General features: G+C 42.2%; 1 protein-coding gene across 3 annotated transcripts; it reads left to right on the forward strand.

Moving 5' to 3' along the window:
- Window positions 1–1078: 1078 nt before the first annotated feature.
- NRROS (negative regulator of reactive oxygen species) lies at window positions 1079–27283 on the forward strand. Of its 3 annotated transcripts, none has more exons than XM_079156216.1 (3): window positions 1079–1586; window positions 21612–21732; window positions 24858–27283. In XM_079156216.1, exons 1-3 carry the CDS (start codon window positions 1507–1509, stop codon window positions 26826–26828), a joined length of 2172 nt encoding a protein of 723 aa, XP_079012342.1. In that variant the 5' UTR covers window positions 1079–1506; the 3' UTR covers window positions 26829–27283. The 3 variants fall into 3 exon arrangements, with proteins under 3 accessions (XP_079012342.1, XP_079012341.1, XP_079012343.1); XM_079156215.1 differs by having other exon boundaries at window positions 1079–1330; XM_079156217.1 differs by having other exon boundaries at window positions 1080–1277.
- The last annotated feature ends 298 nt before the right edge of the window (window positions 27284–27581 follow it).

Below are 27581 nucleotides of genomic sequence, written 5' to 3' on the forward strand. Positions count from 1 at the left end.
CATGGCAAGGATAATTACGCTGTACAGAATCACAAATCGCCACACTGCAAGAGAGGTGACTCAACCCTGGTGGACCTTCTAAATCTGCTGAAAACCAAAAAGTAGAGTTGGAGGTCCTTTCTCCCACCTGGCAGTGACTGGCTGCATCACCCTTCACATGTAGCAGACGCTGTGACTATTTTGCCTTCTGCCCTAGAAGTGAAGTTCCTTGAAAACAGGAGCTAACAGAGATAATGCACATCAAGTCCCTAATAGTGTCTGGCACTTCTTTGATGACAATTTATGTATTTATTTATTTAGGTACTGGGGATTGAACCCAGGGTGCTTTACCCCTGAGTTACATCCCCAGGCCTTTTTAATTTTAATTTGAGACAATCTTGCTAAATTGTTGAGCATTCCTCTAAGTTGCTGAGGCTGGTCTCAAACTTGCAATCCTCCTGCTTCAGACTCCAGAGTCACTGGGATTACAGGCAGCACCACTGCACCCACCATGATGGCTATATTATTAATTTGCATTATTATTTTGAATTTTTGGCAAGAGCTATTAGGGAACTGTGTACCCATCAGGTATAAGAAACCTACCCATGTGGGTTATGATCAAGATGCTCATGATACTATCTACCACAATGCAAGTTCCATTTCTTTTTCTTTTTTTCAGTGCTGGACCCATAAAAGATTATTAATAAGAACTAGCTAAGCGTATTAAAAGAAAGACTAGCGAGTAGATAACTCTTCCAGATGGTGGTTTTACCCTCTTTTCAGTTGGGAAACATGTGCCGCCCCTTCCCAAAGTTTGTCCCAGCTTAGCTAGAACCTTGGATAGAACCCTTGGACAGAACCTTGGAGAAGAGTTCCTGGGTCAGCAGACCTCACACAGGCAAGGACCCCAGCTGTCACCCCCGAAAAACGCTAAGGCAAAGAAGCCTTAAGGGAAACCTGCTTAGGATGGTGGCAGATCCTTAAAAATCCACCTCGTTGGTGACCACACCCCACCAGTATTGAAAGGGCGCTGCCCGCCGCCCTCTCCCATCCCCCGCATCTCCCGCGCGCCGCAGTTCCCTCTAAGATGCCGGGTCTGTGTGAGCCTGAGTGCTGAGTCGCTGAGCTGCTCGCTCTCCATGTGACTTCAGTTTCCGTCCGTTCCTTCCGCAAGTGCTAAAATAATCTGATGCCCCAGAGAGAGAAGGCAGCCCAGCGCCGCGTTTGGCTGCTCTGGAGGAGGAGGCCGGGCCCGGGAGACGATGCGCCCCGCGGCGCCGCCTGGGCCTGGGGGAGCCGTGAGTATTTCCTGCACCTGGGACCTCCCGGCCCGCAGCCGCCGCCCTACTAGGTGGGCGAGCTCCGGCCAACTTGGGCGGTGGGAGATCAGCGTCCGTGGTCCACTGCTGGGGCCTGACCGGGAAGCTATGGCTGGCTGTTCTCGGCCTCTATGGAGGGCTTGGAGGCTACAGCTCTGGGTGTAGGTGGAAATGCCTCCCTCAGGAGCACTTGGAGCTGAAAGACGTGATGTGGTGTGATGAAAACAACCAGGGCTTCAGAACCAGACGTGGTTTTGATTCCTGGCTCTGCAGGGAGAATGTGAGCAGGTCAGTGAGCATTTAAGAACCTCAGTTTTCTCATCTACCTAATGGGAATGATTATTCTCCTTCTCTGGGGTAGGTGACTGGATGTAATGAGACTACTCTGTGAACACTCAGAATCCGCCAGGTGCGGGGCTGGGGAGATACCTCAGTTGGTAGAGTGCTTGCCTCGCAAGCACAAGGCCCTGGGTTCAATCCCCAGCACCGCAATGATAAATACACGGTGACTCATTTACAGGAACACATATTTACTGATGTCTTCCAAGTGCCAGGATGTGTGTTCACCTTCCTGGGGATGCAGCTGAGAAGACCCACAGAGCTCCTTCCTGCGCCCCTCCACAGAGCCTTTGTCCTGGGGTGGTTCTCTAGGATTCTGTTACTTGGACTCTTTTACTAGTGTCAGAGGAATACTAGAACACAGGCTCTTCTGATTCTTTGTCCAGTGCTCTTTGGTAGCCCTCATGGCCTCTGCATGTGGGCTGGATTCTAGGGCTCAACATATGTCCCCAAGTGTTGGCAGCAGTGCTGTGCTCAGAATGGGTTGTGAGCTCCACCTCAGGCCTGCAAGAAGGCAAACACGTGGGGGATCCGTTAATCTGGCTGGGACTGAGAAGGCAGAGGCAGGCTTCCCCCAACTACCTGCAAGTGTGTTTCCAGGGGGAGCAAGGGGAACTCCCTGGAGATTTCCTCCATGATGGGCACAGTCTATTTAAAGAGTTTGGATGGTAGAAACATCCAGAGCCTCTGGGGCTGGCTCTCCACGATTTCCTGTGCCCCTTTTACCTCCTGACTGGGGGGCACAGACTGTTTCCTCTGTTTTCCAGTTGCTGGGCTCTATAGACGGAGACATTTCTTTATCTCACCCCCCATAAGTTTGTACACACGAGCTCCTAGAGGAGAGTGTAGAATCGTGGGCCCACGCCTGCCTTTAGGTTAGAAACAAAGACCTTCACAGAGGTGCTTTCATCTAATAGGTGCCCTCATGGGAGCGTCAGGAACACCCAGGTAAACTCCATCCCCCACAGACTTTAAGCCCTCATCAGAGTCAGAATATCCCAAACAGCCGGCAGGCACCCAGTGTCTGTTCTGAGGTCTGTGTGAGGAAGACACTGGCCTCTTTCTCTGGTCTTCCAGACTCCTGCAGAAGAACCACACTAGCACGGATTACACCCTCATCTGGGCTTGTCCCTACCACAGAGTTGAAACTAGGCTCCCGTGGAGGGTCAGTGCGCCTCATACCATGCCCAGAGCCAGACTGTAGCCATGTAAGTTAGGAGAGGGTGGCTTCTCACGACTGAAAAGCACTGTTTCTCAGGAGCTGCTTGTCTGCACTGTAGTTCCAGGACCTGTGCTCACGTGTGCTCATTAATGTGTCATCTGGACAAATATTTATAATTCTTTTTTTGCCTTTGGTAGAACTTCTATATTATACTAATTCCCCACCCCCACCCCCTAGCATTCTTCTCATCTTAGTCGTTGAACAAATGTCATGTGCTCAATTTGTGGGGGAGGTGGCATTCTGGGATAGGATATGTGGTATTTTTTGTTCTTTGGTTTTGGTTTTTGGTACTGGAAATTGAACCAGGGGCACTTAACCACTGAGACCATTCCCAGCCCCTTTTATATTATATTTAGAGACAGGGTTTCACTGAGTTGCTTAGGACCTCTGTAAATTGCTGAACCTGGCTTTGAACTCCCAATCCTCCTGCCTCAGCCTCCTGAGCCACTGGGATTAAGGCGTATGCCACTGTGCCTGGCAGGTGGTGATTTTTGAAAGCTCAGAGAGGCAAGGAGAAGGAAAAAGAACATTGGTGCTTGGATCTTATAGTCTCATACAACTCTATACTTGAGTTCAGGGGTCTATTAGATAAGATTTAAAACTTTTTATTTTCTTACTGCAGATCAAACCCAGGGCCTCACACATGCTAGGCAAGTGCTTTACTACAGAGCTATACCCCAGCCCTGGAATATTTTATTGTATTTGTTTTATTTATTTTCAGCACTAGGGCTCAGACCCAGGGCCTCACATGTGCTAGGCAAACCCTCTACCACTGCACTGTATCAGTGAGCTACATCCTCAGCTCCAGATAAGATTCTTCTAGTTACAAATGACAAAAACCCAACTCAAATTGGATTTAGAAAAAAAAAAAAAAAAAAAGAGGATTTATGTTTCATGCAACTGTAAAGTTTTTAGGTAATCGCTTTAGGCATAGGTGGATCCAGGTGCTCAAAAACATTGCCAGAAATCTGTCTGTGTTCCTCCTTCAACTTTGCTTTCTTTCCCCTGTGTAGGCTTATTATCAGGCAGGTCTTGGAGGTGGTGGCACAAATGGCCACCTATGACTCCAAGTTAATCCCCACCAGTTTGACATGTGAAGCAAGAAGAGAAGGCCTGCCCCCATTAGTTCTAGCAGTTATCCTTGGATCGATTCCCATGAGCTCAGCTTCTGTGATGTGCCCATCAGTGCAGCTAGAGAAACAGGATGCTGTAATTGGTCCAGCCTTATTCAAAGGCCCCTCCCTGGAGCCAGAGGTTGGGATCAGATCAAATAAATTACTTCTTAAGAAAGAAGGGAGCCAGGCAAGGTGGCACCCACCTGTAATCCCAGCAACTCAGGAGGCTGAGGCAGGATCACAAGTCCAAAGCAACTCAGTGAGGCCCTAGGTAACCTGGCGAGACCCTGTCTCAAAATAAAAAGGGCTGGGGATGTGGCTCAGTGGTTAAGTGCCCTGGGTTTATTCTCTGGTACAAGAAAAAAAGAAAAAAAAAAAAAGGGGGGGGGGGGGATTTGTTGCTCAGCAATGAAATGTACTCAACAATACTGAATTGTACACTTAAAAATGGTTAAGATGGGGCTGGCGTTGTGGCCCAGCGGTAGAGTGCTCACCTAGTACACGTGAGGCACTGGGTTCAATCCTCAGCACCACATATAAATAAATAAAATAAAGGTATTGTGTGCACCTACAACTAAAAAAATTTTTTTAAAAAATGGTTAAGATGATAATTTTATGTTATGCATTTTTTACCATAATTAAATTAAAAAAAAAAAAAAAAAAAAAAAAAAAAAAGGAAGGTGGTGGTTTCCCCAAAGGGGAATTGAGGAATTGTTACCATAGAGAGGAGAAACAAATGTGAGTAGGCAAAACCAACTGATTTCCAGAGCAGTCGAGTCAGGTGCTGAGACCAAAACCACGTGTCTTTTTCTCACTTTAATGCACGAATGACTTCAGACCTAATGTAGGGAATAAAGGAGGAAGTAGAACTCTGCCATGGTTCTTACCAATGAAATGGGCATACGGCTGGTGTCAGTGATGGGCAAAACTTGGCCACAAAGCCTTGTGAGGTCATGGGGACTCCCCTCTTCCAACCCCAACCCCAAAAGTCACCACAAGCAGATACTGTGCTGTGTGCTTATGCCCCAAGCAACTTTCTACTGCCACTTCCAAGAAAGATAAGAATTGGTTCTCTTCGGGAGATAGCACTTGGGGCTTTGTCTTTTCACCCTGACTCTTCTCAAGTAGGCCCTGAGCACCTGTTGCAGCCCAAGTCTCTCCTGCTTTTCCAGCATCAGATGACAAGGCTGAGCTCTCCTTCAATCTTTAGGTTCAGGGATCAGTGGGTCCTTACTTGCCTGACCCTGAGCCGCTTCCTTCAGCTTCAGTCAAGTTAATGGTGTCCCTGTCACTGCTCTGCCCGGCACTCTAAGACCTCCTCATGGCACTCCCCCAATGGTCTCTCTTTTCATCTGGGTTGTTGGCCCTTTCTCGGGTCCTTAAACTGAAACTTCCATTTTAGCTAATAATCCTGGCCTCTTATTTCCTTGTAAATTCCCAGTGTCTTCTAGGCGGTCTAGCTCCTTTCGCAGCACCTCTAACAGACCTCTGTCCTACCTTACCCCCACAGAAGACCATGGCCCTGTGACACATGCAGGGCTGCTATTCGGAATATCCAAGACAGCAGGGCACCAATCAGAGTGGATGCTGTCATCAGAAGCAAGGTCCTGGGGGATCAGCTGCTACCTCCTTGGTTGCTGGATCATGGTTAGGGGTCCTGGAAGTTCCAAGAGGGGCCAGGCGTCTGGGGTGATGGCTCATGGGGTAGCTATTTACTAGCAAATACATATCTGCGTACCCCAGCTGAACATTTGTAGGACACATATCTCCCAGATAGGTGAATATCCACCTCCTACTTGGGTCTGAACTCACATCTGAGTTTATGTATAGTCTGTGTGATTTGAACTTTGACCTTTTGAGTCTTGGATTTCTTATTTGTAAAATGGAAATAATAAGCAGGGACTTGAACAAGATACAGTTATACCTGTGTTCACATAGAGCAGCATTATTCACAACAGTCAAAAGGTGGAAACGACCCAAAAGTTCCATCAACTGATGACTGGATAAAGGAAATGTCTATACCGCCTTCAGCTTTACAAAGGGATAAAATTCTGGAACATGCTGAACATAGATGAACCTTGAAAACATGTTAAGTGAAATAAGTCACACAGAAGGGCACATATTACATGATTCTACTTATGTAAGAACTTGGAATTGGCGAATACATAGAGAAAGAAAGAATAGTGGTTACCAGGGCTGGGGATAGGGACAATAGGGAGTTTCCATTTGATAAACAGAGTTTCAGTTTGGGATGATGGAAGGTTCTGGAGATGGATGGTGGTGATTGTTGCACAACAATGTGAGTGTAAATGCCACTGAACTGAACCTCAAAAGAGTTAAAATGGTGACCGCTATGTGTATTTTCCCACAATAAAAAAGTGGAAATAATGCCTATTCCCTACAGCAAATATTAAATGGGACAAAGGTCTATAGAAAGACTTCGCATCTTCAAGTGTCATTATTGTTGACTACTAGCATTAAGTTTTAACCCAAGTCTCTTGGCCATATCCAAGAATTCCCCCCAAATCATTATTATTTTATTTATTTATTTAAAAAATATTTTTAGTTGTAGATGGACACAATAACTTTATTTATTTTTACATGTGCTAAGGATGGAACCCAGTGCCTCACACGTGCTAAGCAAGTGCTTTACCACTGAGCCACAAACCCAACCCTCATTATTATTTTTTATGAAAAGAATTTTTCTAAAAACATCATATTCCCACTCCTCTGTGAATTCAAATAAATTCTACAGGGGGGAAAATCAGCCTTAGAACAGGTTGCCAGTGTAACTTGAGGAATTTTGAAAAGGACAAAATTAACTTTCATATCATCCTGAAAGAATACCATGAATAACCATGGTATTATTTTTCATCATTACATGTAAAATAGGTCATTAAAGGGCAGTGCAGGGCTGGGGTTGTGGCTCAGTGGAAGAGCACTTGCCTAGCATGTGTGAGGCAATGGGTTTGATCCTCAGCACCACATATAAATAAAAATAAAGGTCCATTGACAACTAAAAAATAGTAAAAAAAAAAAAAAAAGGCAGTGCATTGACTGGTGCAGCAGTGTTACTTGCTTGTAATCCCAACAATTTGGGAGGCTGAGGCAGAAGGATTGCTAGTTTGAGGCCAGCCTCAGCAACTTAGCAAAACTGTCTCAAAATCAAAAATAGAAAGGACTGGGGATGTTGCTCAGTGGTAGAGCACCCCTGGGTTCAATCCCCACTACTGTAAAATACGTACATAAATACATAAAAAAGAGGAGTGCAGTGGTGTATTGAAGAGGATATCAGTACTCTTCACTTCACTGGGAGCTACTTTCCTCCTAATTTTGACTGAGAACACTAAGGCAGTGGTTCAGTCCTTTTTTTTTGTTAGCACAGAAACATCTGTCCTCATTCAAAGTAAAACAAAGTAAACAGCTGCCTTTGCAATTTCAGGATGCTCTCAATTAAAGTGATCCAAAATACTGAAAAAGTAGGAACATTTTTTTTAAAGTTAAATCATTTGATATATATTCTGAAGTACTAAAGGGGAAGTGTCCTATTGACTGCTATCTATTTTGAAATGCATCAAAAATAAGGTAAATTGAAGGATGGATATAAGAACAAATAGATGGATAGATATATGATGAAGCAATTATAGTAAAATGTTCAGAGTAGAATCTAGGTGGTGGATATACCAGTGATCACTGTCAAGTTTTTTCCAATTTGTAACAAAACAATGGGTAAAAATTACTAATAATACATAGTATCTGCTCACATTCATTTTTATCAACAAATAAATAATTAAAAAATAAAAAATACTTCTATAGAAACTATAACTACTTATACTATCATATCATATGGATAATTAGATTATCACTCCGCTGAACTTTTAGGCTATGATAAGGATTGATACATGCAGTGGGCCTTAAAGGATGAACAGGAGTTTGGTAGGTAAAGAAGACCAGAGAAAGGGTCTTTCCCACGGAGGAAGCAGCCCATGAAAAGTGTGATTTCATCAAGAATACCAAGTATCCTAGAGTGCCTGAGGCTTGTGGTATTGAGGTTGGGTTGATGCAGAACTCAGAGGCCTGAGTTTGAATTGCAGCTGTAACGTTCTCCAGGTATATGACCACACCTCTGTGAGCTTCAGTCTACCATGTATACAACAGGGATAACATTTACCTGCTAGGATTTCATGAGGATTATTATATGTAAAGCACCTGGCATAGAATTTATTCCATGGTAAATACTCAATAAAAATGAACTATTATAGTTCAAAGCCTGGGAGGAATCTGGGAGCCCTTCTGCACACCTTGAATACTATCCTATTGTGCAGGTCCATGTCAGGAATCTGTATCAGCCACTCCTCAGTTGCAGAAGATCTTGCAAAAAATTTTCACCCATGGTGCTTTTCTGAAAGGAAACCAAGCTGGGGGGTGGGTATATTTTCATTCTCATTCCACTCCAGGCAATTAGCCTTAGTTATTGCTATGATTCCTGCCCAGGGTCTCACAGACTCTGGGTGGTCTCACCTCCACTGCATGTCCTGAGTCTACACTGCAGCTCACATAGACATGACATAGTGCAGGTACTTTGTCTTATTTGTTTCAACACTAACTCCCTGTTTGCAAGGGTGACTCTGTTTTCCCTGTTATACCTAGTCTCACTATAGGAAATGTCTGCCTTAAGGAGGTAGAAAGGGGTACTTCTGCAGGCCTTGGAGAATTGTTGGGCATCCTCAGCCTTCTGCACTTGAAATGAAGCCTGCAGCATCCCTTTATATTGCCAAAGCTTTTCCACACTTTCTCTCATTTAGTCTTGACACAACCCTTGAAGGTCAGTGAGGCAATTAATATTATCACCCTTGGGCACCACTGGAGTGAAAGAGCCACACTGGTCCAGATCTCTTGCTCCCATCTGGAGCCCTTCTTGTGCACAGATTTCACCTGCTTCCTCTTATTGAGAAGGATGGTGGTAGGTCCTCACTGTTTCAGAAGTGATCAAAGGTTATAAACCTGTGATATTTAAAGGGTTGAACCTATCTGTAGAGATTATGTGGGTCCCTCCTACACAAAGATGACACTGGAACCTACTCCCAGCCACACCAGACATACAAGATAAAGGTGTTATCTCCCAGTGGGGGCAGATTTGCATTTTCTAAGATCTGTGACCAGATGCAGCCTGTGGCCATGGAATAGGAGAGAGTGAACTGGCCCCTTTTGGTTGTGATGGGCTGGCCCTGACCACATAGGGAAGCCAGTTGACTCATCTGTGGCCTTGAGGGATGAAGTTTGGGCAGGTAGTGCTCAGTGTGAAGCTTCCCACACTGAAGTTGCAATAGGAAAACTCCAAGGGAAGAACAGCTGCAGTAGCCTAAAACCTTCGTCCAGGTAGAACTGAGCCTGAGCCACTTCCAGACAAAACCTCTCTCACAAGCCGGGGCAGAGTCCTGGCTGACCAGGAGTGCACTGCTTAGGGTGGGACCCCTGATCAGTGCTTGGAAACCATTGCAGGGCATCCCCCAAGCACCTTGTCCATTATCATTGCATTGCTCTGGCCTGAGTGTTCTCACCTCCAAAATGTTGGACTAGTCCTTTTCAGAACTGCTATAGTTCTTCTCAAAAGGATGGTCAGCTAAGAAATTTGAATGAAAGTGCATTTGCCAAGAGGGTCACATGCAACAGAACTGTCCTTTCTGAGGACCACATTTCAAGGAGCATTGCAACAGATTCAAATGATACAGTGCCTCACTTGTTCAGACTTAAAGGGGAATCCAAGCCCCCGAGGCCAATGTGATGGGCCCCCAGTAGTCCAATCATCTGCTTCCAAGGTAGTATCTCCCACTGTGGGTAAGTGCAAGCACAGGCAGGTTGACAACCTGCAGGGATACTGTAATAATAGCAAAGATTATTTTTGAACATTGAATAAAAACTTGTCCTAATACTATAGCAACCTGCAGCACAGGCAATATTATTCCCATTTTACTGGGGGAGGAAATTGAGGCCCAAGGTCAGAGGCAGGCTTTGAACTTGTTCCATCTGTCCCTTTAGCCTGGTTCTTCCTTCTCCCTTGACAGCTGATTTTCCAGGGACCAAACTGACAATATACAACCCCAAATCTAAATCCCCTTCACCCAGAAAAGGAAAAGTGATACCCATAATAAAACTTTTCCTAATTGTTTGTCAATGTTACTTTTTCCCACTAACTCTAAACAAAATCATTTTGAGCACACTGACAATAATTTTAATTCTAAGTATCTATAAGAAATTATCTGTTTCAGTGATATTTATTAGGCTCTGATTATGATGCATATTTTAATTTTTAAGTTGTAACAGATTTATTCTATTCCTTTAAAACTTCTCAAGTCAGTAATTGAAGTTGATTGTTGGAAAATTAGAAAATACGAAGAAGCCAAAGATACAGATGTAGAAAAAGCAAATAGTGTACAATTCTCCCGTGTTAAGATTCTGATGTGTCCCTTCAAGAATTTTCTTGAAAATACAGATACATGCATAGTTTAAAAAAATCTTGGAATTATATTTTGTTTGTACTTTCTTTTTTTTCCTAATACTATTTTATTAATGTTTTTCCAGGTCAGACAGATACATATCTACTGAAATTTTTTCCTTGCTTCACACCAATCCTGTCATATAGTTGCATCATAGTGTATTTAACCACTCTTTCCGTTGTTGGATTGTTGGACTTTTGACTTTTGCTGATTTCTACTTATTAACATTTATTTTTGGTACTAGGGATTGAACCCAGGGGTGCTCAACCACTGAGCCACATCCCCAGCCCTTTTTATATTTTATTTAGAGACAGGGTCTCACTTAGTTGCTTAGGGCCTAAGTTGCTGAGGCTGACTTTGAACTCATGATCCTTCTGCCTCAGACTCCCAAGCCACTGGGATTACAGGCGTGCACCACCATGCCCAGCTTTTCTAACATCTTGAGACAGGATCTTGCTTAGTTGCCCAGGCTAGTCTCTATTTCATGATCCTCCTGCCTTGGCCTCCCAAGTCGCTGGGATTGCAGGCATGTGGCACTGCTCCTAATATCAACTTTTTTATTATTACTATTAATGTTACAGTGAATATTCTTTTAAAGTATTTTATATGCTTTTAATTCCTTAGGATAAGTTCCTAGAAATGGAATTATTGAATCACAAAGAATTCATGCTATCAAGTCTTTGATAAATTGTGCCAAATTGTCTTTCAGAAAAGGTGGGCCAATTTACTCTTCTACTTGCAGGGCATGAGACAATTCTTAAGAGAAAAAAAACTCAAAAGCCACTGTATTGCCTACATTTTAACAATTCATTATTAAGAGAAAGTCAGCGAAATGAATCACAAGATTTGAATTCAGATGTCACAATTCTAAATGCTCTGTTGCCTTAATGCTCAATTATAAGTTCTTTTTTTAATGTACCCAACATTTGAATATTGGCTATTTGTAAAATATAGAAATGCATTGATTTACAAGTGTATACAAGTTGTTCTTTTATTTATTTTACATGAAAATTCCAAAATCAGATTTAAAATATTGAATTTAAAAATACACATGGACATTTCTCCAAAGATACAGAGGTCAGTAAATATATTTAAAGATTCCTAATATCTTTAGTCATTAGGGAAATGGAAATAAAAACACAATACATCCTACTTCATACTCACTAAGATGACAATAATTAAAAATGACAGGTGATAATAGCTGGAAAAGATGTAGAGAAATTAAGAACCCTCTTATACTATTGATTGAGTATAAAACAGCAGCCACTTTGGAAGAATCTGGTAGTGCCTTAAAAAGTTAAAAGGGACTGTATAAAAAAGGATGACTTTATGACTTTTGCTGGTAAGTGGATGAGTCTGGAGACTATTGAGCTAAGCGAAATCAGCCAATTCAAAAAACCAAAGGTTGAAAGTTCTCTCTCATAGATGGATGCTAACACACAACAAGCGGGGTGGAGTAGGTAGAAGTTCAGTAGATTAGACAAAGGGGAATGAAGGGAAGGAAGGGGTATAGAACTAGGAAAGACAGTGGAATGAATCTGACTTTCTTATGTACATGTATGAATACAATACAGTGAATTTCTACATCATGTACAACCACAAGACTGGGATCCTAATGAGAATAAGATGGTCTCCATTTTTGTATAAATATGTCAAAATATATTCTATTGTTACGTATAACTTAAAAGAACAACAACAACAAAAGTTAAATAGGGCTGAGATTGTGGTTCAATGGATTCATCCCTAGCTCCTTAAAACAAAACAAAACAAACAAAAAAAAAAACAATTCCAATAATTCTGCTCCTTGTTATATATGCAAGAGAATTGAAAGCATGCCTACACACAAACTTGTACATGAATATTCATAGTAGTATTATACATAATAGTCAAAAAGTGGAAACAACCCAAATGTCCATCAACTGGTGAATGAATGCATAAACAAAATGTGGTATATTTGTACAATGGAATTTTAATGGTATTTAAAAAGAAATGAAGTACTGATATTTGCTACAACATAGATTAACTTCGAATGTATTATGCTAAGTGAGAGAAGCCAGAAATAAAAGGCCCCGTATTGTTTGATTCTGTTTATATAAAATGTCTTGAATAGGCAGATCCCTATCAGAAAGTACACTAGTAATTTCCAGGGCATGGGGGAAAGTTGGAAATGGGGAGTGACTGCTAATAATATAGGCTTTCTTTTGGGGGCACTGCAAACACTCTGGGATTGCATGGTATTAATGACTGCTCAACATTGTGAATAAACTAAATTGTACATTTTTAAAGAGTGAATTTTATGGTATATGCATTGTATCTTAAATTTTCCACATTTTTTATTGGCACATTATACTTGTACGTATTGATGGGATTTGTTGTTACATATTCATACATGCATGGAATGTAACCGGTCTAATTTGGCCAATATCACTCCCCAACACTTTCCCCCTCCCTCCTCACCTTCCACCCCTTGGTCTCTTTCCTCTGCTGATCTCCCTTTGATTTCCATGAGATCTGCCCTCACAATTCTTTTCCTTTTTCCTTTCTAACTTTTGCATAAGAGAAAACATACGTCCCGCTATTTTCTGAGTTTGTCTTATTTTGCTTATTTTTGGTCTATAGTTCCATCCATTTTCCTGCTAATGACAGAATTTCATTTTTCTTTATGGCTGAATAAATGCAATTTATTTTTTAAAAAGCCCATATTGTGGCTTATTTTTAGGGAATAGGACCATATGGTATTTTTTTTTTTTAAGTTTTAAACATCTTAGATTTAATAGCTAATTATCAAAGTAATTCTAATCTCACTTATCAAAAATTGAATAGTTGTAATATTAAATTAAAGTTTCAGCCAAAATGTCTTTCTGGCTTTCTTCCTTCCTCTGTTCCTCTTTTTTGTCTTTTCTTTGCCAGGTTATGTTTTAAGCAGTACATATATTTTCCTGGTGTAAGTATATATCCAAGCAAAAATATTGCAAATAAATTTAGTTTTACAAACAGATTTGTGTGTGTGTGATGGGATCTTGCTTAAGTTGCCCAGCCTGGTCTTGAACTTGCAGTCCTTCTGCTTCAGTCTCCTGAATAGCTGGGATTACTGGCTTGTGCCACTACTCTGGCACACAGATTTTTTTTTTTTTTTAACATTATGATGTATCATTACTCAAAAGAGGCCATTTTTCATGTGTTGCATAAATCTTATTAGTATTAGAAAGGATTTTTCGAAAACAGTTTGTACTTTTATGCGTTAATTTTGGGGAACTTATATTTTTAAATGAAATTTCCCAAACTTACAGAAAAGTTGAAAGAAAAAGAACCCAGACTCTTCATTCAGATTTAACAATTATTAACATTTTGTATGTCACTTTTGCTCTTTCTCTCTATAAATATAGATATTTCAATGAATATTTTCTAAGGACAGTTTTTTGTATAACCACAGCACAATGATCAAGCCTGAAAAGTTAACATTGATATAACACTATTTTATTTCATCCACAGTTTGTATTCAAAGTCGACCCAGTAAAATATTCAAAATTGAATTTTGAAAACATTCAAGAGTGCCCAGTGATGCCTCTACAGTAATTTGAGGATTTGGTTGAGGTATCTCCTGGTTTCTCCACTGTAAAGTTGCATTTTTGCCTTTGTAAAATTAACAAGTAACTAGTAGGGAAAGACTTTAAAATTACATTAATATCTTGTTTCTCAATAATTTTTCACCCTCTGGTTTTAACATGTCTGGGTGATTCTTATCTGTAGGATGCACTTTGAAAAATGCAGCCCTGGTTACAGATTTTAGACAATTTCTTTAAATGTTCAGGTGGCATCATAAATCTCTCATGTACTTTTTTGGAAATCTTATGTACAGATTACTTTGCACTTAGGTTTATTAACCCATTTTGTCCCATCATCTCAGATGTGGAGCACCTACAAAAACTCAAATTGAGCAACAAATATACCATTATGGTAACTTTGAAATAAAATATTATATTTTTGAAGTTTTGTTCTTTTGAGAAAATAGGTGACTGGTTAGAGTATTTAAAAATATTTTTAAATTTATTGTGAAAATGGCATACACTTTAAACTGCAAAGTTACTTTTTCTAAATGTTCAACTGAACAAAAAATTGCATACATAACTGATACAAGATATAAGAAATGCATCCATGGAAGTATTTTCTAGAACTAGGTTATTATTTTATTTCAAGGAATGTACTGTACTTCAAATTATCAATGTTAAAAAGTAACTATCCTAAAAATAGGACTCTGTGACAATGTATACTGCACTGCACTGCTGCCTTACAAACTCTAACGTGTTGCTACTCCTGGTCCTTTGTTGACTAGTTGTGACCAATGTTTTCATACTCCAAAGAAGATATTAGAGATATCCTGAATGCTTGAGAAAATTATATTGTCCCAGTGTCCTATTTGTAGGAGCTGTATATTATGATTTCAAACCCATTTGAATGCACCTGTGTTGATTTTGTTAAACTATTCACAGAGTTGAAAACTTGGGACTTAGTGGGTTAAAGAGCCCAAATTCTGCTTTAGTTCAGCTGTTTTTGTTTTCAAGATGCAATATTTGAGCCAGATCTTGAGGATAGGGATAGAGAGATGGCTATCAAGAGAAAATATAACACTTGTAAATGGATTTGGCCTTGGAAAGAGCCTTGAGGCACTAAGAGGCAACCTGAGAGCTGGCTCTTTCCACGCTCTCAGTCAGCATGGTCAGTCTTCCTGTAACTCTTTCTACTCCAACTTCTCTGTCCTCTGTTGACTGTTTTATTCTTCTCTGTTCATGTGCCTTGTTATCTTCCTAGAAGCATCTGCTTCCCCGTGGCAAGATCTCTAAAGAATTCATCTCTACCTTCTCCCTCTGTGCCTTTTAGCTCCAATTTCTACTGCTAATGACCCTCGTCTTTGCACCAGACTCATTCAGAGGATGCTCCTGGCATGTAACAATTTACCACTCATGTTCAGGTGCTTCCCCAAGATTCTGGCAGCCTGGTGAGGAGCCATGTACAGTCAGGTGATTCTCCTGAGGACTGCTTCTCCAGAGGGACCGTGGGTGTGCAATCCACCTGGACAGTGGAAGTTATGTTAGTGCATCAACTGTATGTCCTGATTGTAGATCAGAAAATTTCTCTAGTACCTCAGTGCTCCTCAAAGGTACAAGAAATCACTCGGAGCTGGGTATGGTGGTGTATACCTGTCCTTCCAGCTATTCAGGAGGCTGAAGCAGGAGGATCACATGGCTAGCTTGTGCAAACTAGGATAGACCATGACTCAAAAACTAAAAAGATCTGGGGATGATGTAACTCAGTGGTAGAGCGACCCTGGGTTTCATCCTCAGTACCCCCCCCAAATAAATAAATAAATAAATAAATAAATAAATAAATAAATAAATCTGGAAGCTCTAGTTTGAATGCCAAAATATTAGAACTTTTAGAATATCTTTAAGATTATGTGTGTGTTCATTTTTAACTTAACAAAAGTTTACTGAGCCTCTTCCTGACAATATTAAAAAGGTCTAATAAAAATACCTGGAAATTTTGGGATGAAAGGCTACCATAATTTTGTCTCCCCCTTTAGGAACTCCAACAACAACAACAACAACAAAAAAAAAACTTTATTTTGAAAAATTTCAGATGTGTGAAAAAGTTAAAGCACAGTGCTAAATTGACCAGTTAGTATTTTGCTTTAACTTTCTCTATTGAGCTATTTTAAAATAACATACACAAATTATAGACACCATGAAATTTCACCTCTAAATGATTCAGCATGCATTTCCTAGGAAGAAGGGCACCTTTTTTTTTTTTTTTTTGACACAAACAGGACATTATTAGAAAAATAGCAATAATCTGATAATATCATCTGTACATGATACCTTCTGAGAATACTTCATTTAATATATATTCAGCCACCCCAACTGTCCCAAATTTTTTCTTTGGGTATTTTTTTAAAGTCCGAGATCCACCCTAGATTCATGAATTGCTCGTGACTATTGGGCTTCTAGTCACTTGTAATTGAGAACAGACATTGCCTTCCTTCCTCCTCCCAGCTTTCCTTTGTTTTTCAAGACTGATTTTTTTGAGACTGCAAGTCAGCTGTCTTGTCGGCCATCGTACAGTCTGGATCTGTTGGAGGTGTCCTCATGACTAGATTCAGGGCATGTGTTTGTGTCAAGGGGGCTGCCAGCATGCAGTTTCCAGCATACCACACTGGGAGGCTGGGCTCTGAGGGGGTCTCACTATGGGCAATGCTAAGTTTGAACGTTTCATGAAGGTTGAAGTCACCCTAATTTTCTGCCAAGAGTCAAAGGGACCAAAGCAACTTGTCTGGTGCTTTCAGATGCTTCTTGGTAATAGGAATCATTTGAAGTGGACACAGTCCGGTTTTTGTCTTTATTCTCTCTGGGCTGTGACCAGCTGCCCTTCCCTTTCTCCCAAGATACCGGGTGGGATTTGCTCCTTACTTTCAAACAAAGGCAGACCTGATTTTTTCTGGAGCCCTCCGTCCTCCGTCTCATACAGTAGTTACACCTTTTTTGTATTCATGGGTGTTACTGTTACACATTTATGACACACTTTCCTGCCCACCCTGCTTCTGAGATTCCCTCCCCCAAACCAACCTGTAAATACTTGTCCCTAACACAAATACCTTGAGAGCCGCCCCCTTTCTCTTTAAAGCTTTTTCAGCTTATTATGTTGAGGAGAAAATTATCAATTATGTGGTAATATATGTATAACACTTGCTGAGAACTCCTAGGGCAAAGAGGTTACAGTTCAACCCTGGCAGCAGCTGCTGTAGTATTAGCAGTTGGGGGTTGGGGAGGAGGAGGGGAAGCAGTCCTCTGCACCTGGGAAACCGTCATGGGATTTTCCAGTAAGATATGGAACTCAAGCTGTTTCTCTTGAACTCTTTGCAGTGCTATGACTGAAAAAACCTTCATAGTCTAGAAGAGTGCTTCTCAACCTGAATGGTTACTGTTTGAAAGTCTTCTATTTCTTTTTTTTTTTTTTAATTTTAAAAATTTTTATAGAATGCATTTTGATTCATTGTACACAAATGGGGTACAACTTTTCATTTCTGTGGTTGTACACAATGTAGATTCACACCATTAGGGTAATCATACATATACATAGGGTAATACTGTCTGTTTCATTCTACTATCTTTCCTTCCTCCACCCCCTCCCACCCCATTTTCCTCTACACCATCCAAAGTTCCTTCATTCTTCTCTTCCGACCCCCCCCCATACCTCCCCTCATTATGTATCATCATCTTTTTTATTTAGCACTGCTTCAAGGCCATTCTCACTTATATTATTGAATCAGCCAGGATCCAATCAGGAAACAGAAATCATCCAGATTATTTAAAACAGAGGAAATTTAATTCAGGAAACTATCAATACATGACAGAAGAGTCTGAGAAGCCAAACATGTAATAGACAGTCAACCCAGAGATTAGCAATTTAGGAAGCTTCGACCTGCCCTCGGTAGGTGAAGGGAAGAAGGAAGAAGTGATGGTTCCAGAGCGTGGGGGTCACCAGGAGAAGCTCACAGATCTCTTGTTCAAGACAGAAAGGGAAATACCTTAGATTCTTTGCTTGTCCTGCCTTCTAGCCACCAAGCAGTGCCTCCCTTTGACCAAACCTGCTGGAGGCCAGCTGACAGCAGGGTTTGGGAAGCAGGGCCTTCAGAAGCCAGTCCCCGACCATATGGAGCAGAGTAGGGGAAGGGGAAGGCATGGCTCTGAGGACAAGGATCTCTCCACCGGCACAGTCACCTGCCCCTGAGATTAATGTTGTTCTGGATTATTGTTGTATGATTTTTAAGCCAATCTTCCCATATACCTTTTATGCACTTAGTTGATGTAATGATACAGTGACCCTTCCAACTGAATTATTCACTCTTTTCTTCTGCTTTGTGTAGCTGTCGAATTATCTTGGCGATTATGCACAGGAGTAGCAACACCAGCTCATTGGTGTTTGGAACTCATAAATACTAATTGTATTGTTAATTACTTTCACAGTTAATGAAGCACTTTCACATACATTATACTATGTGATTCTCATAAAACTTTTTGAATTGTTAATATTATTCCCAATTTCCAGGAGCATTATCTGAGTCTTGGAGACTTTACATAAATAAATAGCTCAAGGACAAACAGCAAGTACCTGAGTCAGAATTTAAATTCTGGTCTCTCAGGTTCCAAACTCCGTAATCATCCCTTGATATTCTGATGCTTCTTTCTAGAAGCTGCCAAGGGAACATAATAAGACTTTTTCTGTGCTGGTTGGCTGAGTTTAGGAAGAAGGAGAAGATAAGTTTTAAATTTGAAAAATACTTGTTGACCTAGAAATTAAATTACCTTCCTAGGTGCAAGTGACACCAGGACTATCTCCATTCTGGTCTGAAGAGTTATGTTGTCCCTGAAGAACTACACTCTTGCCCTGTACACATCTCGATTCAGATTTTCAATACACAGGGCTGGCTCTTCTGGAGAGATCAGACCCAGCAGCACGTACCAGCCCAAGTCTTATAGGAGATGGAGAAGAAGGGGATATGTCTATAGTTCCCATCTCTCCTCAATAAACAGGAGATCCAATGAAATTTGAAAGTCAGATAAACAAGTTTTTAGTATAAGTACACATCTGACATTCAAATGGTATCTTGGCATTTGCTAAATCTGGCAATCATCTTAAGGTGGGATGTGATCCCAAGGTTTCAGAGGTGTATGTGTGCACGTGGCAAGGGTTCTGGGAGGATATTGAGGACAGGAGCCCATATGGCTCTGCATTTGCCATCTGTGCCCTGTGCAGGCCATGAGGTAATTATTCCTGCACAGGTGCAGAAGCAGAAATAGAGTCTGGAAGGGGATTCCCAGTGTCCAGCATGAATTCTAAATTGGAGGTTCTGTGCAATGTAAGGAGAAGTAACCTGGTCTGAAGTCAAGCCAGGTTGATTCACCTGATTTCTCTTAGGTTTTCTGTTAGTCTTTTTTCACTGGTGAATATTCAAATGTAATCAGGAAGTTAAAATTAGCCTTCGAGATGGGTTAACTTATTTGAAGAAAGGAAAAGAGGAAGGGGCCAAAGGTGGCCTAGATGTGTCAGCAGAAAGGGCTGTGGATGGCATGTAATAGGTAGGGAAGTTTGCATTAGCACTGGTGCTGCTGGCCCAGGAGGAGACAAGGGCTCATCTGCAGTCCTTCCCAAGGGTGACAAGGAGGGACTGGAGCAGATGAAATTCTAAACCAGGCACTTGCCTCCCATCTTGAGGAATGTCAAGCTGGGAGGGGATGCCACCAACTGTCAACTCTGGAAAGTAGTCAATGCAATATACAAGGAAAGAAATTACCCAGTTACTCATCCTGGAGCTCTGAGAGGACTCCTGGGGGATGCCCTCAGCCCTTGCCACTCAGTCAATCTAGAACCTTGTATAGGCCATTATTATCTCTGGCCTATTCTATTATCTTTGTAAAAATATCATGGTTGATGGTGGATGATATAATACATTCCCTTTATGGTTCCTCTAAGTTCTAAAATTCTTCCAATTTTAGTTCTGGGGATTGAAACCAGGGGATTTTACCACTGAGCCATATCCTTAGCCCTTTTCACTTTTTATTTAGAGAAAGGGTCTCACTAAGTTGCTAAAGCAGGCCTCAAATTTGCAATCCTCCTACCTCAGCCTCCCAAATCTTTGGGATTACAGGCCTGTGCCACTACCCCTAGCTTGGTATATGTATAATGTTAAGCCCTCTCATGACTGCTGTTCTGTGCATTAGCCAGGCAAGAGGGCTGATAACCATACTTCATTATGTAATCTTTATAACATCTGAAGATTGCTCATTGTTTTAGTCAGCTTTTATGCTATTGCTACTAAAAGACCTGATGAGCACAATTGTAAAGGAGGAAAAGTTCATTTAGGGCTCATAGCCTTAGTCCTCAAGCTCCATTACTCTGGGATTGAGGTGAAGCAGAACTTCATGGTGGAAATGTGTGGCAGAGGGAAGCAGAGAGAGAGACTCCACTCACCAGATACAAATATATACCCATGCCCCAATTCCCACCTCCTCCAGCCACACTTACCACTTCAGTTACCACTCAGTTAATCCTTATCGGGGGATTAATTCACTGATTGGGGTAAGACTCTTACAACCCAATCATTTCTCCTCTGAACCATCTTACGTTGTCTTACACATGAGCTTTTGGGGGACACCACATCTAAAACATAACAATCATTCGCTTTCCCATCAAGTTTTTTCCCCTTCCAGGTAAAATATCAAAATCCTTTTACTCAAAGGACTGTATTCAAATGAGGTGACCATTGAGATCCACACTTTTCTAAAAGCCTCAGTCAGTGGTCTTAAACTGACAAACCTCCTGCCTGAGACTTCTGTGTCACTGGGATTATACGTGTCTGCAGCCATGCCTGCCTGACTCATATATTGAATCCTTATAAATGCTACTAGGATGGCTTTAAAGTTTTCTGAGAATAAAAATGCTAATTATATAAAATAATGCATGAGATAATTAGTTCAAATCAGTCATTTCACCTGTGTGTATACTTGAAAACATCGTGATATATATGGTAAATATATCAAAATTTGTCACTGTAATCAATTAATAAACAACAAAAACTAAAAACATTTTTAAAAAATGCCTTAGTCAGCAAGATAATTAGAAACTCAATTATAAAGCCTGAGGCTACAAATAGTATTTCAATCCCAGTTTTTACCCCTTCATTGGTTCTTTTATTCATTCAGCACATATTTCTTGGTTCCTGCCATGCCTCAGGCAGAGTTACGGTGGAAATCTCCAGTAGAATTACAAAGCTTGGGAAATACCCGGTGACACCTGATTAAGTTCTTTGCTTCTTCAGAACTGGACTCTTCAGAGTTTCAGAGTTCAGCCACTTGGTAGCATCAAATGGTAGAGGCAAAGTGAAGATGAGTTGTTGAGGGTTTCAGTGAAAGGTTGAAAGTGTTGGTTAAACTGAGGTATTTGAATAATCCGTGGGTTTCCACCTCCATGTAGCTGTGGGCCTCTAAGACCAGACAGAACTGGGACCTGGCTCCTTCTACGCAGCGTAGAGCACCCTTGTGGAATGTCCTTGCCTTACATGTTGCTTCTTTCCTTCTGTCCACAGTGCTGCCCTTGAGATGGAGTTGCTGCCCCTTTGGCTCTGCCTGGGTTTTCATTTCTTGACCATGAAATGGAAGAATGGAAGTGGGATGGTCACAGGAGCTTCCCAAGGGGGCTGCAAGTTGGTGAGTTTCCCTCTTGAAATTGTCTGTTCCTCCTCTCTTGACCTGCCTCACCCAGTGCCATATGTAACTGCTCTTTAACTGAAGGTTTTCAAGACAATGCCTGGGAGAGGCTGGCAGTCCCTGCCATCTTTCTCATACCAGGCACTGCCAGAGTGGTTTACATGTCTTAGCTCATTTAATTATCACTAGTGTTATGGTATTGTTGATTGGTATTATTATTATTTCTCTATTTTACAGATAGGGGCGCTATGGCACAAAGTGGCCCTAGTGTCACCAGCTAATCAGTGGTGGGGGCGGGATTTAAACATGGTATCAAAGCCAGACATGGTTGCACACACTCGTAATCCCAGCAGCTTGGGAGGCCATGGCAGGAGGATTATGGGTTCAAAGCCAGCCTCAGCAACTGAGCGAGGCCTAAACAACTTAGTGAGACTCTGTCTCTAAATAAAATAGGCTGGGGATGTGGCTCAGTGGTTAAGCACTCTTGGATTTGATCCCTGGTACCGAAACCAAAAAACAAAACAGAAAACCTGATTGGTCTGGCTCATAATCCCTATACCATACTGGAGTATACTCTAGCCTCATGGTTAGAGGTTACTGCTAGTGGTTCACAATCATGACAGCCCGAGTTTTAAAGAACAAAGCATGAATCCTTTAGCCACTTTTCAGGGTTCAGGCTAGACTCTTAGGAACTCAGCTGCCAGGGAGCTCAAAGAGTAGACTTCCCATGACTCTTACAATTTGAGGACTGTTTGCAAGTCCAGGCACCCTCCATTGCTCCTCATTACACTGGCCATTTGATGTTAAAATGAACTGGACAGGGTAAGGATTTCTGGGGTTCTGGTGACCATGTGTTCCTTTGCAGTGCTTAGTGGGTCTACAGAGAATTGCAAATTTCTTGACTACAGCAATTGTGGTAGGACAGGACCTCACAGCTTGAGGAAAGCCCCTAACCACAGTACTCTTCAGTGACTCCCCATGGAGCCAGGAGACCAATGTTTACTCAAATATAGAAACACACCTTGTCTCTGGAGGGGGATATTCAATTCTGTAAAAATGCAAATTCTCCCCCAAATTAATCCATAATCATAATAAAATACCAGTCAAAATTCCAAAGACTTTTTAGGGGGAGTGGAGGTGTGGAAGGAACCTAACAAATCCATCCTAATATCCATCTGGAAATTCAAAAACAACTCAAATGTTCAATAATGGGGGTTTAATTAATTAGATCAAACAAACAATTATTACTAGCTTTAGGCATAATAAGTGTGTTTTACATAAGTAATCACACTTAATCCTAAAATATATATAATTTCCACTTTGCATGCAGGGTAGTGGAGGCCTCTTGATTAGGTAACTATCCCAAGGTCACCCATTTGATAAAAAGCAGAGTCAAGGACTGGGGTGTAACTCAGTGGTAGAACACATGCTTAGCTTATGTGAGGCCCTGTGTTCCATCCTTAGTACCAAAATACAAACAAACAAAGAAGAGAATTAGAACCCAGATGAAGTGATCTTAGAACTCCTGTTCTTGATCACTGTGCTATTCAGTGTACTAATATAGTTCCTAAAAAGCACGTAATCAAATTTATTTTTACTGCCAAAGCAATATGTCTATCATGTATTATTGCGAATGGAGTAGATTACTGAACATCTTGTAGAGTTTGTTTTCATTTTTCTTTTGTAAAAAGGTAGGTAGTATTTTTAGAAAAAAGTCAGAAGGAGATGTAACAAAAGGTTAGTGTGTGTTTGTGGGAAAGTATGAGATTACTGAAGAGTTTAGTTTTCTATATTTCAATGCAGCATCAATTTTTAATTATCAGAGGATGTTGTTTTTCATATCAGATAAAGAACTTGAGGTTCAGCCGGGCATGGTGGCACATGCCTGTTATTCCAGTGACTCAGGAGGCTGAAGCAGGAGGATAGCAAGTTCAAGGCCAGCCCCTGCCACTTAGCAAGACCCTCATCAACTTAACAAGACCCTGTCTCAAAATAAAAAATAAAAGGACTGGGAATGAAGCTCAGTGGTAAAGTGCCCCTTGGTTCAATCCCTAGTACCAAAAAATATAAATGAAATAAAATAACTTGAGATTCTAAGAGATTTATTCTTTGCCTAGGGTCCAGAGCTAAGAATTAGCAGAGCCAAGGTTCTGGCTTGAGTGTTAGCTCTCGTAACTTGGACTTCCTCTGCCTCAGGACTCTCCTCCCCTGTTCCTCTTGCCCTCAGGGATTGGGCCCACAATTTTAGCCGATCATTGACCTTATTTAACTGACCAATCTGTAGAAAGGAATAACATTGCTTTACTAACTTACCATTTAAAACTTTTTTTGCTGACACCTAACTCACATCCTATGACTGATTGTTTTTGCCAATTTTATAAAACATCCAGCTGAGTTAAAGAAGACCAGTCCATGTGATTTCTGCTGTGAGACCAGGGTGGCCCCATCCTTTCTGCTTCCTTAAAGTGTACAATCAGTAGACCTGCTCTAATACTTATTGATACAGGTATAAGATAACTTCCCCAGGCAAAAATATTTTGAGTGATATGAAGGTGCCACGGTGTAGCTGGTTGTTTGACAGTGGTTCTGAAGATACCCAGCTGTTATGTCACAGTGGTAACAAGGCAGTGGGAACCATGTACCCTGCACTGACTACGTGCTTGGCCCCGTGCTAAGCTCCTCACGAGCAGCCACTTTAATCTTACAACCCTTCAAACTAGGTACCATTTTTAATCTTCATTTTGCAGAAGAAATAACAGATGTAAGGTTAAATTATTTCCCCAAGATCACACAGGACACAAATGACAGAGTTCAAATCCAAGTAGAGACCTGATCCTCAATCCTCAGAGTTAAAACCAAACTTCAAGTACAGTTGTCACTTCTCAGCACCTGATGTCAGATCTTCTCTGACACCCTGTGTTTTACAAGAGGCCTGGAACTCAGCTCACAGCTGACTATTTTAAAGTGTAAAGGTAGAGATTATTTTCCTATCTCATTTCAAAAACGCTGATTCCAGAGTCATTCCCAGTGGTTGCAGGGACAGCTTGATAAATGAACCAAGTTTCTGTGCATAAATCTGTACTTTAGAGGTGTCTTTCCCACTGACCCCTGTGTTTTGGACCTAGGTGGGTGGAGTTGCTGACTGCAGAGGGCAGAACCTTGCTTCAGTGCCCAGCAGCCTCCCACCCCACTCACAGACACTCATCCTGGATGCCAACCCTCTCAAGACCCTGTGGAATCATTCCCTCCAGCCTTACCCTCTCCTGGAGAGCCTCAGCCTGCACAGTTGCCACCTGGGACTCATTGGCCTTGACGCCTTCCGGGAGCAAGGCCACCTGCGCAGTCTGGCTCTGGCTGACAATTGCCTCTCTGAGAACTACAAGGAGACAGCAGCTGCTCTCCACACCCTGCCAGATTTGCGGAGGCTTGATTTGTCAGGAAACTCCTTAACGGAAGACATGGCAGCTCTCATGCTCCAGAACCTCTCCTCACTGGAGGCTGTGTCCCTGGCGAGGAACACCCTGATGAGGCTTGATGACTGTGTCTTTGAGGGCCTAGAGCACCTCAGGGAACTGGATTTGCAGAGGAACTATATCTTTGAGATTGAGGGTGGTGCTTTTGATGGCTTGACTGAGCTTAGACGCCTCAACTTGGCCTACAACAACCTCCCCTGCATTGTGGACTTTGGCCTCACACAGCTGCAGTTTCTCAACATCAGCTACAATGTCCTGGAGTGGTTCCTAGCAGCCAAGGAAGAGGCTGCCTTTGAGCTGGAGATGCTGGACCTGTCTCACAACCAACTGCTGTTTTTCCCTCTCCTACCCCAGTGCAGTAAGTTGCACACTCTCCTGCTACAGGATAACAACATGGGCTTCTACAGGGACTTGTACAACACCTCATCGCCGCAGGAGATGGTGGCCCAGTTCCTCCTTGTGGATGGCAACGTGACCAATATCACCACCGTCAGCCTCTGGGAAGAGTTTGCCTCCAGTGACCTGGCAGCTCTTCACTTCCTGGACATGAGCCAGAACCAGTTCCAGTACCTCCCAGATGGCTTCCTGAAGAAAATGCCTTCCCTCTCCCACCTGAACCTCAACCAGAACTGCCTGATGATGCTCCACATCCGGGAGCACGAGCCCCCAGCAGCACTCACAGAACTGGATCTGAGTCACAACCAGCTCTCAGAGCTGCACGTGGCTCCAGGGCTCACCAGCTGTCTGAGGAGCCTCCGCTTATTCAACCTGAGCTCCAACCAGCTCCAGGGTGTCCCCACTGACCTTTTTGCCAATGCCAGTAACATCACTACAATTGACATGAGCCACAATCAGATCTTACTTTGTCCCCAGCCAGCTCCTATAGATAGGGCAGGGCCCCCCAGCTGTGTGGATTTCCGAAATATGGCATCTTTAAGGAGCCTCTCTCTGGAGGGCTGTGGGCTGGGGGCATTACAAAACTGCCCATTTCAAGGAACCTCCCTTACTCACTTAGACCTATCCGGCAACTGGGGGATTCTGAATGGGAGCATTGCCCCTCTCCAGGATATTGCTCCCACCTTACAGGTCCTATCTCTCAGAAATGTGGGCCTCAATTCTGGCTTCGCAGAATTGGACTTTTCTGGATTTGGGAATCTGAGGGACTTGGATCTGTCAGGAAATTCCTTGACTAGCTTCCCGAGGTTCAGAAGCAGTCTGCCCCTGCAGACCCTGGATCTCCGCAGAAACTCTCTCACTGCCCTTCCTCAGAGAGCTGTGTCTGAACAGCTCCTGAGGAGTCTGCAGACCATCTACCTCAGTCAGAATCCATATGACTGCTGTGGAGTGGAGGGATGGGGGGCCCTGCAGCACCTAAAGACCGTCGCCGACTTGGCCATGGTCACTTGCAACCTCTCCTCCAAGGTCATTCGCGTGCTGGAGCTGCAGGGCGGCATGCCTCAGGACTGCAAGTGGGAGCGGGTAGACATGGGCCTGCTCTACCTTGTGCTTATTCTCCCCAGCTGCCTCACCCTATTGGTGGCCTGCACTGTGATCTTCCTCACTTTTAAGAAGCCTTTGCTTCAGGTAATCAAGAGTCGCTGCCACTGGTCCTCCATATACTGACCTGGTTACATGCCAGGTTAGAAATTTGGTCTGTGTGACTTTTTCTGATAGATTTTGAGATCTGCTGCAGAGGTCAGGCATGGTGGTGCACGCCTTTAATCCCAGTGGCTTGGGAGGCTGAGGCAGGAGGATTGAGAGTTCAAAGCCAGCCTCAGCAATTTAGGAGGCCCTAAGCCCTCTAAATAAAATAGAAAAAGGGCTGGGGAATGTGGCTCAGTGATTAAGTGCCCCTGGGTTCAGTTCCTGAAAGATCTGCTGCAGAGGCCAAGTCTGATGAGTTGAGGTTTAAATTAAAATTTTTAATGTCTCCATCCTTTAATCCCCTCAAGTCCTTTCTCCACACTTATGATTCATCCTCATCATCCAGATAAAATATTTATTAAGTGACATACTATGAAAATAAATGACAATATGTCTCAAATATTTTTAAATAAAACACAGCTTGCCTTCTTTTCTTTTTATAATGTTCTTTTGTGTGTTTTCCCATAGATTGTTTTTTTCAGTTCTTTTTCCTTGGTGACAGCCAGGGAGGTAAAAGGGTGGCAATCCAGGGCTACCCTATAGCAAGCACACCTCTGAGAGCATGTCCTAGGGATTCAACAAGGACAATAATTTCCCTCCAGGCATAGCTGGAGGGTTTGGCATGAGAGAAGTATCACCCCTGCAGTGAGAAAGTCTTGTGGTCTGGATTCACATCTAGAGTCTCTGGCAGATGGACATGACCCTTCCATGGAAAAGCTAAGAGAACAATAA

The sequence above is a fragment of the Sciurus vulgaris genome, assembly GCF_902686455.1.
Source record: "Sciurus vulgaris genome assembly, chromosome: 10".
Lineage (NCBI taxonomy): Eukaryota > Metazoa > Chordata > Mammalia > Rodentia > Sciuridae > Sciurus > Sciurus vulgaris.

Excerpts from the sequence above, each read along its gene's own strand:
- NRROS (XM_079156215.1), top strand. The coding sequence starts at position 1,242 with ATGCGCCCCGCGGCGCCGCCTGGGCCTGGGGGAGCCGTGAGTATTTCC. Across the intron at positions 1,331-21,611 it reads CGCAGCCGCCGCCCTACTAG|TGCTGCCCTTGAGATGGAGT; the intron begins GTGGGCGAGCTC and ends TTCTGTCCACAG. Across the intron at positions 21,733-24,857 it reads CCCAAGGGGGCTGCAAGTTG|GTGGGTGGAGTTGCTGACTG; the intron begins GTGAGTTTCCCT and ends TTTTGGACCTAG.